The following is a 14,421-nucleotide window of genomic DNA, read 5'->3' as shown; positions in this document are numbered from 1 at the left end:
TCAAGAAAATACAGCTAAAACTTCACAATTGTGATAAAAATATGATGTTAGACATAAAAACTGGTAATAGGAAGTGGGCAATAGCACAGTGGCATGAATCACAATGACCTGCACAAAGATCCCAGTTCAAACTCGGGGTGACCCACCTGCAGGGGAGTCATTTCACAGACAGTGAAGCAGGTCTGTGGGTATCTATCTTTCTCTCCCCCACTCTGTCTTCCCCTCCTCTCTCTATATCTCTGTCGTATCCAACAACGACGACATCAACAGCAACAACAATAATAATTACAACAATTAAAAAATAAGGGCAACAAAGGGGAAGATAAATATATTTCAAAAAAGGAAACTATAACAACAAAAAACAATTTCAAGAAAATAGAGCTGAAACTTCACAAATGTGATAAAAATATGATGCTAGACAAACAATAAACAGATGATAGGGAGTTGGGCAGTAGGGCAGCGGGTTAAGCATACTTGGCACGAACTGCATTGACCAGCACAAGGCAAATTGAATCCGGTTTGAGCCCCGGGCTCCCCACTTGCAAGGGCATCGCTTCACAAGAGGTCAAGCAGGTCTGAAGATTGTCAATTTCTCTCTCCCTCTCTCTGACTTCCCCCTCCTCTCTCCATTTCTCTCTGTCCTATCCAACAACACCACCACCAATAACAACAACAATAATAACTACAACAATAACAAAATAAAACAAGGGCAACAAAAGGGAAAATAAATGTATTTTTTTAAAGAAACTAACAATAAAAACAATTTCAAGAAAATAGAGTTGAAACTTCCCAAATGTGATAAAAATATGCTAGACATAAAAATCAGATGATAGGGAGTCAGGCAGTAGCACAGTGGGTTAAATGCACGTGGTGCTAAAATCAAAGACCAGCATAGGAATCCAGATTCGCTCTGAGCTCCAAACCTAGAGGGGAGTCACTTCACAGGTGGTGAAATAGATCTGCAGGTGTCTGTCTTTCTCTCCCTGTCTCTGTCTTCCCTTCCTCTCTCCATTTCTCTCTGTCCTATCTAACAACGACGACATCAATAATAACAACAATAATAACTACAATAGTAAAACAACAAGGGCAACAAAAGGTAATAAATAAATATATAAAGTAATGAAAATAAATAAACAACAAAACAAGGACAACAAAAGGGAAAATAAATATATTAAAAAAGAAACTAACAAAAAAACAATTTCAAGAAAATACAGTTGAAACTTCCCAAATGTGAAAAAATTTACTAGACATAAAAATCAAATGATAGGGAGTCGGGCAGTAGCACAGCCGGTTAAGGGCAAATGGCACAAAATGCAAGGAATGGTGTAAGGATGCCAGTTCGAGCCCCAGGCTCCCCACCTACAGGGGAGTCGCTTCACAAGCAGTAAAGCAGGTCTGCAGGTGTCTGTCTTTCTCTCCCTCTCTCAGCCTTCCCCTCCTCTCTCCATTTCTCTCTGTTCTATCCAACAACGACGACTTAAATAACTATAATAACAACTACAACATTAAACAAAATACAAGAGCAACAAAAGGGAAAATGAATGAATATACTAAAAAAAGAAACTCTAACAACAAAAAACAATTTCGAGAAAATACCGCTGAAACTTCCCAAATGTGATAAAAATATGCTAGGCAAAATAATCAGATGATAGGGAGTCGGGCAGTAGCACAGCGGGTAAAGCACACGTGGCATGAATCACAATGACATGCGCAAAAATCCCAGTTCAAATTCTGGGTGAACCACCTACAGGGAAGTCCCTTCACAGGCAGTGAAGCAGGTGTGCGGGTGTCTATCTTTCTCTCCCCCTCTGTCTTCCCCCTTCTCTCCAATTCTCTCTGTCCTATCCAACAATGACAACATCAATAACAACAACAATGATAACTACAACAATTAAAAAATGAAACAAGAACAAAAGGGAAAATAAATCTATTTTAAAACGAAACTAAAAACAAAAAAATTTCAAGAAAATACAGTTGAAACTTCCCAAATGTGATAAAAATATGATGCAAGACAAAACAAACAAACAAACAAACAAAAAAAAAAAACAGATGTTAGGGAATCAGGCAGTAGCTCAACAGGTTAAGTGCACATGGAGCAAATCACAAGGACCAGGGCAATGATCCAAGTTTGAGCCTCTGATTCCTACCTGCAGGGCAGTCACTTCACAGGCAGTAAAGCAGGTGTGCAGGTGTCTAACTTTCTCTCGCCCTCTCTGTCTTCCCCTCCTCTCCCCCTTTCTCTCTGTCCTATCCAACAACGATGACATCAATAGCAACAACAATAATAACTACAACAATAAAAGAATAAGGGCAACAAAGAAGAAAATAAATATATTTAAAAAAAGAAACTCTAACAACAAAACACAATTTCAAGAAAATAGAGCTGAAACTTCGCAAAGGTGATAAAAATATGATGCTAGACATAAAAAACAGATGATAGGGAGTTGGGCAGTAGGGCAGCGGTTAAGCACACATGGCACAAATTGCATTGACCAGCACAAGGCACAATGACCCCGGTTTGAGCCCCGGGGTACACACCTGCAAGGGCGTCGCTTCACAAGAGGTGAAGCAGGTCTGAATATTGTCAATTTCTCTCTCCCTCTCTGTCTTCCCCCTCCTCTCTCCATTTCTCTCTGTCCTATCCAACAACGACAACACCAATAACAACAACAATAACTACAGCAATAAAAAAATAAAACATGGGCAACAAAAGGGAAAATAATTATTAAAAAAAGAAACTCACAATAAAAAACAATTTCAAGAAAATACAGTTGAAACTTCCCAAATGTCATAAAAATATCCTAGACATAAAAATCAGATGAAAGGGAATCGTGCAGTAGTGCAGCGGGATAAACAGACGTGGCACTACACTCAAGGACTGACATAAGGATCCAGGTTCAAGCCCTGAGCTCCATACCTGAAGGGGAGTCACTTCACAGGCGGTGAAGCAGGTGTGCAGGTGTCTATCTTTCTCTCCCCCTCTCTGTCTTCCCCTCCTCTCTCCATTTCTCTCTGTCCTATCCAACAACGACGACATCAATAGCAACAACAATAATAACTACAACAATAAAAAAAATAAGGGCGACAAAGGAGATAATAAATATATTTTTAAAAAGAAACTATAACAACAAAAAACAATTTCAAGAAAATAGAGCTGAAACTTCGCAAATGTGATAAAAATATGATGTTAGACATAAAAAACAGATGATAGGGAGTTGGGCAGTAGGGCAGCGGGTTAAGCATACATGGCACGAATTGCATTGACCAGCACAAGGCACAATGATCCTGGTTTGAGCCCCGGGCTCCCCACCTGCAAGGGCGTCTCTTGACAAGAAGTGAAGCAGGTCTGAAGATTGTCAATTTCTCTCTCCCATTGTCTTCCCCCTCCTCTCTCCATTTCTCTCTGTCCTATCCAACAAGGACAACACCAATTATAACAACAATAACTACAACAATAACAAAATAAAACAAAAGCAACAAAAGGGAAAATAAATATATTTTTAAAAGAAACTAACAATAAAAAACAATTTCAAGAAAATAGAGTTGAAACTTCCCAAATGTGATAAAAATTTGCTAGACATAAAAATCAGATGATAGGGAGTCAGGTAGTAGCACAGTGGGTTAAATGCCCGCGGTGCTAAAATCAAGGACCAGCATAGGGATCCACATTCGCTCTGAGCTCCATACCTGCAGGGGAGTCGCTTCACAGGTGGTGAAATAGATCTGCAGGTATCTGTCTTTCTCTCCCTGTCTCTGTCTTCCCCTCCTCTCTCCATTTCTCTCTGTCCTATCTAACAATGATGAAATCAATAATAACAATAATAACTACAACAATAAAACAACAAGGGCAACAAAAGGGAATAAATATATAAAATAATGAAAATAAATAAACAACAAAACAAGGACAACAAAAGGGAAAATAAATAAATATATTAAAAAAGAAACTAACAAGAAAAACAATTTCAAGAAAATACAGTTGAAACTACCCAAATGTGATAAAAATATCCTAGACATAAAAATCAGATGAAAGGGAATTGTGCAGTAGTGCAGCGGGATAAACAGATGTGGCACTACACTCAAGGACCGACATAAGGATCCAGGTTCAAGCCCTGAGCTCCATACCTGCAGGGGAGTTGCTTCACAGTTGGTGAAGCAGGTGTGCAGGTGTCTATCTTTCTCTCACCCTCTCTGTCTTCCCCTCCTCTCTCTATTTTTCTCTGTCCTATCCAACAACGATGACGTCAACAACAACAACAATAATAACTACAACAATAAAAAATGAAACCAGAACAACAAAAGGGAAAATAAATATATTTTAAAAAGAAATTAACAACAAAAAACAATTTCAAGAAAATACAGTTGAAACTTCCCAAATGTGATAAAAATATGATGCTAGACATACAAAACAGATGACAGGGAGTCAGGCAGTAGCACTGCGGGTTAAGCGCATATGGCGTGAATGGCGAGGACCAGCGCAATGATCCCGGTTCGAGCCCTTGGCTCCCCACCTGCAGGGGAGTTGCTTCACAGGCAGTGAAGCAGGTCTGCAGGTGTGTACCTTTCTCTTCCCCTCTGTCTTCCCCTCTTCTCTCCATTTCTCTGTCCTATCCAACAACGACGACATCAGTAACAGCAACAATAATAACTACAATAATAAAAAATGAAAACAAGGGCAACAAAAGGGAAAATAAATATATTTTAAAAGAAACTCCTCCAAAAAAAAACAATTTCAAGAAAATAGAGCTGAAACCTTGCAAATGTGATAAAAATATGATGCTAGACATAAAAAAGAGACGATAGGGATTCAGGCAGTAGTGCCGTTGGTTAAGGTATGTAGCTTGAATTGCACTGACCAGAACAAGGCACAATGATCCCGGTTTGAGCCCCGAGCTCCCCACCTGCAGGGGTGTCGCTTCACAAGAGGTGAAGCAGGTCGGATGATTATCAATTTTTCTCTCCCTCTCTCAAGTTTTCTCTCCCTCTCTCTGTCTTCCCCTCCTCTATCCATATTTCTGTGTCCTAACCAATAAAGGAAGTATCAATAACGACAATAACTACAACAGTACAAAAAAATAAAAGAACAACAAAAGGGAAATAAATGAATATATTTAAAAAAGAAACTAACAACAAACAAAAATTTCAAGAAAATACAGCTGAACCTTCGCAAATGTGATTAAAAAAAAATGCTAGACATAAAAAACAGGCAGTCAGGCAGTAGTGCAGCAGGATAAGTGCACATGCCGCAAATTGCATTCATGAGCACTAGGCACAATGATCCTGGTTCAAGCCCAGGGCTCCCTCCTGCAGGGGGAGTCGCTTGCTTCACAGGCTGTGAGGAAGGTCTGCAGGTGCATATCTTTCTCTCCCCCGATCTATCTTTCCCTCCTCTCTCCATTTCTCTCTGTCCTATACAACAACATCATTAACAATAACAATAACTACAACAACAAACAAAAACAAGGGTAGCAAAAAGGGAAAATAAATATATTTTAAAAAGAAACTAACAATAAAAAACAATTTCAAATAAATGCAGTTGAAACTTCCCAAATGTGATAAAAATATGCTAGACATAAAAAAAAAAGATAATAGGGAGTCGGACAGTAGCATAGCAGGTTAAGTGCATATGGCGCGAATCTCAGGAACCAACCTAAGGATCCGGGTTGGAGCCCTGAGCTCCCCACCTGCAGGGAAGTCGCTTCACAGGCGGTGAAACAGGTCTGCAGGTGTCTTTTTCTCACCCTCTCTGTCTTCCCATCCTCTCCATTTCTCTCTGGCCTATCCTACAATGATAACATCAATAACAACAACAATAATAACTACAATAAAAAATGAAAGAATAACAAAAGGGAAAATAAATATATTAAAAAGAGAAAATAACAACAAACAACAATTTCAAGAAAATACAGTTGAAACTTCCCAAATGTGATAAAAATATGATGCTAGACATAAGAAACAGGTAATAGGGAGTACAGCTAGTTAAGTGCATATGGTGCGAATCACAAGGACCAGCGCAATTGTACTGGATGGAGCTCCTGGCTCCCCACCTGCAGGGGGAATTGCTTCATAGGCGGTAAAACAGGTCTGAGGTTGTCTTTATCTCCCTCCCCTCTGTCTTCCCCCTCCTCTCTCCATTTCTCTCTGTCCTATCTAACAATGACGACATCAGTAATAACAATAATAAATACAATAAACCAACAAGAACAACAAAAGGGAATAAATAATTATATAAAAATAATTAAAATAAATAAAAATAAAACAAGGGCAACAAAAGGGAAATAAATAAATATATTTTTAAAAGAAACTAACAACAAAAACAATTTCAAAAAAATACTGCTGAAACTTCCAATGTGATAAAAATATGTTAGACAAAAAAACAGATATGGAGTTGGGCAGTAGTGCAGCAGGTTAAGCACATGTGGCATGCATTGCAAGAACCAGCACAATCATCCTGGTTTGAGCCCCAGGTTCCCCACCTGCAAGGGAGTCGCTTCACAAGTGGTGAAGCAGGTCTGAAGGTGTTTGTCTTTCTCTTCCCTTCTCTGTCTTCCCCTCCTCTCTCCATTTCTCTCAATCCTATCCAACAACAACAACAATAAAAAAACAAGGAACTAAATAAATATATTATAAAAAGAAACTCCAACAGCAAAAAGCAATTTCAAGAAAATACAGTGAAACTTCCCAAATGTGATAAAAATATGATGTTACACATAAAAAACAGATGAGAGGGAGTCTGGCAGTAGCGCAGCAGGTTAAGAGCACATGGCTCAAATCCCAAGGACCTGCGCAATGATCCAGGTTCGAGCCGCTGCTCCCCAACTGCAGGGGAGTCCCTTCACAGGCGGTGAAGCAAGTCTGCAGGTGTCTATTTTTCTCTCCCCATCTCCGTCTTCCCCCTCCTCTCTCCATTTCTCTCTCCTGTCCAACAGTGACAACAATAATAACTACTACTACAACAACAACAAAAATAAAACTAGGGCAACAAAAGGAAAAATAAATATATTTTAAAAAAGGAACTAACAACAAAAAGCAATTTCAAGAATATACAGCTGATACTTGCCAAATGTGATAAAAATATGATGGCAGACATAAAAAACAGATGATGGGAGGGCTGGGTGTTAGCGCAGCGGGTTAAGCACATGTAGCACAAAGCACAAGGACCGGCGTAAGGATACTGGTTCGAGTCCCCGGCCCCCACCTGCATGGGAGTCTCTTCACAGGCGGTGAAGCAGGTCTGCAGGTGTCTTCTTTCTCTCCCCCTGTCTGTCTTCCCCTCCTCTCTCCATTTCTCTCTTTGTCCTATACAACAACAACGACAACAATAATAGTAACTTCATCGATAAATAAGGGCAACAAAAGGGGAAAAAATGGCCTACAGAAGCAGTGGCTCCATAGTGCAGGCACGGAGCCCCAGCAATAACCCTGGCAGCAAAAAAAAAAAAAAAAAAAATGATAGGGTGTCGGGCGATAGTGCAGCAGGTTAAACGCAGGTGGAGTGAAGCGCAAGGACCAGCACAAGGACCCAGTTCGAGCCCCAGGGTCCCTACCTGCAGGGGCGTCGCTTCACAGAGGTAAAGCAGGTCTGCAGGTGTCTATCTTTCTCTCCTCTGTCTTTCCCTCCTCTCTCCATTTTTCTCTCTCTTATCCAGCAACGACTGCATCAATAACAAGTATAACAATAAAAAACAAGGGCAACAAAAGCGAAAATAAGTAATACCAAAAAAAAAAAAAAAAGGATGATAAACCCAAAGTAGGATGAACACAATAAAATTCAGCCTGACAGGGATTCTAGTCACTCTTTTTTTGGTGTGGAAGGAGAGGTGGGGGCAGGGGAGGAGGAGAAAGAGAGAAAGACAATTTGGGGGGTTTGTGTGTGTGTTTTTTCTTAGAGAATTCAGAGACACAAACCAGAAAAAATTATTGCCACCTTCTGCATCCCACAAGGCCTTGGGTCCATACTCCCAGAGTGCTAAAGAATAGGAAAGCTATCAGGGAGGGGATGGGATACAGAGTTGTGGTGGTAGTGGGAATTGTATGGAGTTGTACCCCTCTTATTCTTATATGGTTTTGTCAGTGTTTCCTTTTTATAAATAAATAAAAAATCTATTGCATATAAGGGGTCCTCAATAAGAATAACTGCTGAAGTCTAACTAGTAGGGTGCCTACATTGCCATGTGTATAACCCAGGTTCAAACCATAGTACCTCACAGGAAGTGTTACGGTAGTGAAGGAATGAAGGAATGAAAGCTGATGTTCCTGTATTTAACTATGGAGGGCTGGAGTCAAGTATCTTATCTAAAAGAAAAAATCTGGACACTACAGTGACATCACAATAGCAGCCGCTGATAAAACATAGAACTACCATGTACAAGGTCAGAGTTTGAACTGCAAAACCACAGATGGCAGAGTAATGTTGCAGTGCCCTCCCCCATTTTCCCTAAACATTTGTTCTAGAAAAAAGAAAACCCAAGAATAGAATTCAGTTAAGAAAATAAAATCAATAAGGCAGAGAATAAAATCCAACTCGTATTTCTATTTAAAAAGAAAAATTTAATCAGAACGTATAACAAAACTTTAAATTTCATAAGAAACCAAGAATCCAATAAACTGATAAAAATAATTCAACTTACACTTCACCGTAGGAGATTGCGGATGACAGTCAAATACATACATTAACAGATGGTCAATAAAGCTTATCAATAAGTAGTGTGTAAAGCAAAAGATGAGGAATCTACCAACACTATTAAATGGTTTAGAAGTGTCAATTTCAAATATTGGTGATAATCTTTGACAATTGTATTTCTCATAGAAATACAAGATGCTAAACTTATTTTTTAAATGCAATTTCCTCCAGTTTCTTACCAATTAAACAGCAGGTCTGCATAGACATAGAAATTCTACTTTTGTTATTTATATGGAAATTAAACTTGCATTCACATCAATATTTGCAGGTAGAGCGTCACCATAGCTTTACATTGAGTACATTGTCATAGACAAGTGAAAATAACACAGACTGCCTTCACATTTGCTGGTAATAAGGGAATATGGATTCATATAAAAGCATGGGTAAATTTAGAATATATTTTGCTAAGTGCATCAAGGAGCAATGTATTATGCAATTACATTAATATGACATTCTGAAATATAAATTGTAAGCATGGAAAACAGAGCAGTAGCTCCCACTGGTTAAATGTAGGTGAATTTTACATGGAACAACATGACAACTTTCAGGAAGTAAAGGAACTCTTCAACTATGTCCTCAGTGGTGGGTAGAGTGCTATGTGCATTTCTCAATACCCACAGAATTAGCTATCATAAACTGAGAATCTTATTTTAGGCTAACCTTTTAATGAGAATGATAAAAGAACAAAACTGTTTGCAAACCTTCTTAAAAGTTAACTATTTGCTTTTAATCACACATACTATGTAGGATGCTATCTTCTAATAGGTCTTTTTTATTTAGAGATTCTCCACCCTCCACTTATGGAGATGTGGGGCAAGTCTTTCTTATTTAGAGATTCTCCACCCTCCACTTAGGGAGATGTGGGGCAAGTGATAGGTCTTTTTTATTTAGAGATTCTCCACCCTCCATTTACGGAGATGTGGGGCAAGTCTTTTTTATTTAGAGATTCTCCACCCTCCATTTATGGAGATGTGGGGCAAGTGCTACTTTATTCAAATCAACATACCTTCTCTTCCAATAAGTTTTCTCTTTAAACTGTAAAAAATACAGTGACACGAGACCCAGAGATAGCTCACCAGGCAGAGTGCAATCTTCGAGCTCATGATCTAGGTTCAAGCTCTAGGCCAACATATGGGAACACCAAGCAAAGGAGTGCTCGAACAGTGCTGTGGTGTCTCTCCAACCTCTCTCTCCTTGTGTCTATCCAGAAAAAAAGAAAGCAAGAGTTCACAAGGAGTAGTACAAGCATGCAGGTCTGAAGCCCCAGCAAAGTGCCATCAGAAAATGAAATAAAATGAAATAAAATACAAAATATATGATGCTGTGGCTTGGAAGTGAGTGCATTATTTGTTGGACAATATTTGTGTCCTGAGTTCAAGTCCCTAGCTCTGAATGTGCCAGAGTGATGTTCTGGTTTTCTCTCTTTTCTTTCTCAATAATCAGTAAATCTCAAAAAAAAAAAAAAAAATGTGACCCGAAATTTAAAAAAATTAAGAAAAAAAAAACTTTGCAAAGGTCTTAAGCACAAGAACCAAGAGCCAATTTAAAACATGTGATTTGCCCAAGATATTTGGAGGAGGGGGCACTTGTTTTTTGCGTCGAATGATCAACCAACCAACCAAACCAAACCAAACCAAAACAAACAAAAAGCACTATTCCCAAACCTTTGGGAGAATAAGTTTAAAAGTATACCTTACAACTGGAGAAGAGAAACACCATCTCGTTGCTAAAGTAGCATCAGACAATCCTTGGTGTGTTCCTTCCTTTTTGCCTTTCTGGAATCTTTACTGTCAACAAATCGCTAAATTTAAAATATTTCCAGTAAACTGATTAAATTTGGGTTAAGAGAATATACACTGAACACATTTGTATTGAGTTGGCAAGATAATCTCACACAGATAACACACACACAGGTGTGTGCCCACTTTGTCTTGTGCAGGCCTACAGGTTCCACTGAATTAGATGCCCAACACACAGCAAGAAAGCTTTGGCTGTGTGTCATCTCCTCTTGTCTCCCCCTCATCTCTTTCCCCTTCTATTTGAAAGTCAGCCCAGAGTACTAAAATTCTGGTGACAACAATAAAGCAAAATAAAATATCAAATTAAGCACATAAAATTTTTAGAAAGTACAAAACCATATGATATTTTACAAACAATTGTGCATATCAAAAAAAGACTAAATCGACAACCTCAAAATCAAGGGGGGGGGAGCATACGGTCACAGTAAGCTAAATCTAAGAAAATCTGGAGTTAATAAAAATCTAGCAAACACACACACAACACACAGCAGAAGGAGCACCAGACAGTAACTGAGAAAGGGGAAAAAAGCAATGGTCCAAGTTAAGGTCCAGGCAGGAAAGCTGCTTATGCCTTGTCTGCTAAAAGAAAATACACAGGTTAGTAAGCATCACCACACCAACCCATTCATATCCAGGCAAAACCAAACCACCATAGTAGAAACATCCTATTAAATCTACAGAAAACACAAAATTCAAAGTGAGTTAACAGGAATTTCTTTGTTAATATAAAAGATGCCCATCTTGGGTGTATATTTTGTTCCAGTATTCTACGGATGACTTGCTTTTCTTCGTCTTCCTCTTCTTTTTCTACTACTTTTACTTGTCCTTTTTTATTTTTATTTTTTTTTAGTCTATCAGTCACTATCCGCAGTTGTTTCCTGGATCCTTTCCTTCTATAGATCTTCATGTGTCCAATTTCTTCCTGTTTCCACAGATGTCAAGGAGGTCGGCAAAATGAGATGTTTTCAAAACGCTGAATGGAAAATGTCCGATGGTCATCTCAGAAACGGCTGATGGTGACATTGATGCCGAGGCTGCCACTGACCGCGAAAAACTCGATAATGTCGGTGTCAAAGACCAGGCAATCGCTGTTTCTGATGGTCGCTGCGATACCCTCGTGAATCGAGCGGACTCTGGCTTCCCAGGCCATGCGTCTCGGAGGACTGTTCAGCTCCATACGGTAATTAAATTTGTCAGCCTCATTGCGTGTTCCTATCAGCTGTACGAAGGCAAAGTACTGGCGATAGCCTTCGTACTTGTCCATCTTCTGCAAAATCAGCAGAAAATGGTGGCCAAAGCAGGCCTGCATCATGACCCAGTCTATGGCTCCGGTGATGTGGATGTTAGTGGCAAGAAAGATCACGTCTTCGCCTTGAACGGTGGTAATTGGCCTATGGTGGCTCGTCAGATGGTGCATGACGGCGTTCAACTGCCCCTGCCAGTGGCAACAGGTACCTGGGCAGGGGCAGGAGTAAGGCCGAAACTCGCAGAGCTCCTCATGCTCTGGTTTTTCGGCAGGTGACAAAGTTAGTCCACATCCAAAGGAGGTGAATTTGCATGGAAACAGTACAGATGAGGCCACCTTCTCCATCGCCAAGTTGCGGATGGTGCCCAAAGGGCCACGGCAGATGGGACAGCCGGTCAGTTTAGGGCGACAGTGACCACAGACAAGATGGCCGCTGTGACACTGGAAAATAGGCGGCAACACATAGTCAAAACACACCGGACACTCAAACAGCGTTACCAGGTTAGTGGTGGGCAGGGTGCTTCTCGACTGAGACGGCTCGGCTTCCTCCAGGGCCGGCATGTCGACTTCGGCGTCTGCGGGCTCCGACCTGCCTTCTGGCCCACCCATCTCCGGCAGCACCAGAGACTCTTCGTCTTCGGAGCTGGAACCGATCTCGATGGGGCTCTGGAGCTGACTAAGAGCCTGTTGTTGCCTCCCCATAAGTTCGGCCAAAATGGGGGGCGGCTCGGGTCCCTCTAGCCCCAGCGGCCTGGGATTCCGAGTGACTGTCACCGTCAGCCCTACACGGTGGTACCTGGGTGGGCTCCGGCTCCGGGGCAGGGTCCAGTTGTTGTTCGGGCTGCGGCTGCGGCTGCGACTCCGACTGCGGCTGTGGCTGTGGCTGTGGCTGTGGCTGTGGCTGTGGCTGTGGATCGGGCTCGGACTGGGGCTCGGGCTCGGGCTCGGACTGGGGCTCGGGCTCAGGCTCAGGCTGGGGCTCGGGCTGGGGCTCGGGCTCAGGCTCAGGCTCCCGCTGGGGTGGTGGCGATAACCCATGATCCCACTCAATCCTCCATATGGGCTCATATTCTGACTCCCATTCCGATTGAGCGTCACACATAGTCCAACAATCGGGCTCAGGCTTTGATTGTGGCCTTGGTTCGCCACCAGCCATTCCTGTGGGCACCCGCTCTGGCTGCCACTGCCACTCGGTCCTCCCAGAGGGCTCCCGCTCCGGCTGCCACTGCCACTCGGTCCTCCCAGAGGGCTCCCGCTCCGGCTGCCACTGCCACTCGGTCTTCCCAGAGGGCTCCGGCTCCGGCTGCCACTGCCACTCGGTCTTCCCAGAGGGCTCCCGCTCTGGCTGCCACTGCCACTCGGTCCTCCCAATGGGCTCCCGCTCCGGCTGCCACTCCCACTGGGTCTTCCCAATAATGGACTCACACTCCGACTGCGACTCCGTGGCGGCTCTCCATCCGGGCTCTCGCTTCGACTGCGACTCCCACTGAGTCTTCCGAGTGGGCTGCCGCTCCAACTGCGACTCCCGCTCCATCTTCTCTCTGGGCTCCGGCCCCGACTGCGGCTCTGCGTCGGCCCTCCATGTGGGCTCCCGCTCCGACTGCGACTGCGGGCTCCACTGAGCTCTCCATGTGGGCTCCCGCTCCGACTACTGCTCTGGCTGCGGCTCCGGCTGCGACTGCGGCTCCGGCTGCGGCTCAGGCTGCGGCTGCGGCTGCGGCTGCGGCTCCGGTTCGATGCTCCGAGCCATTGCCCGCGCTGGGCGGCTCGCTCGTCCCCTGGTGTCGCCAGCTTTGCCAACGGGTGCTGCGCCCTCGAGCCAGCTCGCTCCGAAAGACCGTCTGTTCCCGCCCAGGCCCAGAAGGCCTAGCAGCCCGAGGGGGCGGAGCTCCCGCCCGGGCAGCCTGCCAGCAGACCTCTGAGCTGGGAGTTTCAAATGTAACAGTCTTGTATCTTTCCAGTGTTCTAGAACCCTGGCGGGCGCCTTGGCAACGAGGACTGTTGACGCAAGTAACCAACTGTGGTCGTTACAGATGATTGTTGCTAAATGACTAGGCGAGCCTCCCACAAGCGTCTGAGCAGCAACTCGAAAGGAAAATAAGTAAACACATAAACACATTCCGTCCAGCCCCGTCAGAGAAAACACTCCCCCTCCCCCCAGCCAGGCTCCAGAAACAGATAGCTAAAATAAAAAGAAACCACAAGAAAACACTCAGGGCCACATCAGCAAACCACAAAGTACCGTGAGACGCAACAATAGACACTTGTGACCACACCAGTAGTTAGCAGGAGGACTCAAGTATATTTCCCTCTTGTTGACTCAACATGTAGGAAAAATTCAAGTAAGCCCATCAATGTTGGCTTACTGATATAGAAGCAGCTACTGCTAGGTTCGATGTCACCTCGACTCCTCCATCATAACTCTAGGAAGGTGGCCATATTTTGACGTTCTTGCTCTAACGCAAGGCTGTCGACTTTGTCTCATGAACAATTCTCCATCCAGAGACTGCCCCAGGGTATGATTATGTCTAATCCCCATCCTACACAAGAGCAAAAGATGTGTCATGAAATAAAAGTATAGCACTTACTAAGATTTTTTTGCATCCCAGGTCTAAACCCTAATAAAGTACTATGTTATACATGATTCACTTCTTTTTAATGATGGTTCTCTGGTCCATGAAGAGAGAAGCTATGAT

General features: G+C 42.7%; 1 protein-coding gene across 1 annotated transcript; it reads right to left on the bottom strand.

The window, feature by feature from the left end:
- Nucleotides 1-10,844: 10,844 nt before the first annotated feature.
- LOC103122361 (E3 ubiquitin-protein ligase Siah1-like) lies at nt 10,845-12,334 on the bottom strand. The gene has a single exon (XM_007532956.2). It carries the CDS (start codon nt 12,332-12,334, stop codon nt 11,480-11,482), a length of 855 nt encoding a protein of 284 aa, XP_007533018.1. The 3' UTR covers nt 10,845-11,479.
- Between the last annotated feature and the right edge of the window lie 2,087 nt (nt 12,335-14,421).

The sequence above is a fragment of the Erinaceus europaeus genome, chromosome X, assembly GCF_950295315.1.
Source record: "Erinaceus europaeus chromosome X, mEriEur2.1, whole genome shotgun sequence".
NCBI lineage: Eukaryota > Metazoa > Chordata > Mammalia > Eulipotyphla > Erinaceidae > Erinaceus > Erinaceus europaeus.
This window is presented reverse-complemented; position numbering and strand designations above follow the sequence as displayed.

Coding starts and splice junctions, on each gene's coding strand:
- LOC103122361 (XM_007532956.2), bottom strand. CDS start 12,334: ATGGGTGGGCCAGAAGGCAGGTCGGAGCCCGCAGACGCCGAAGTCGAC.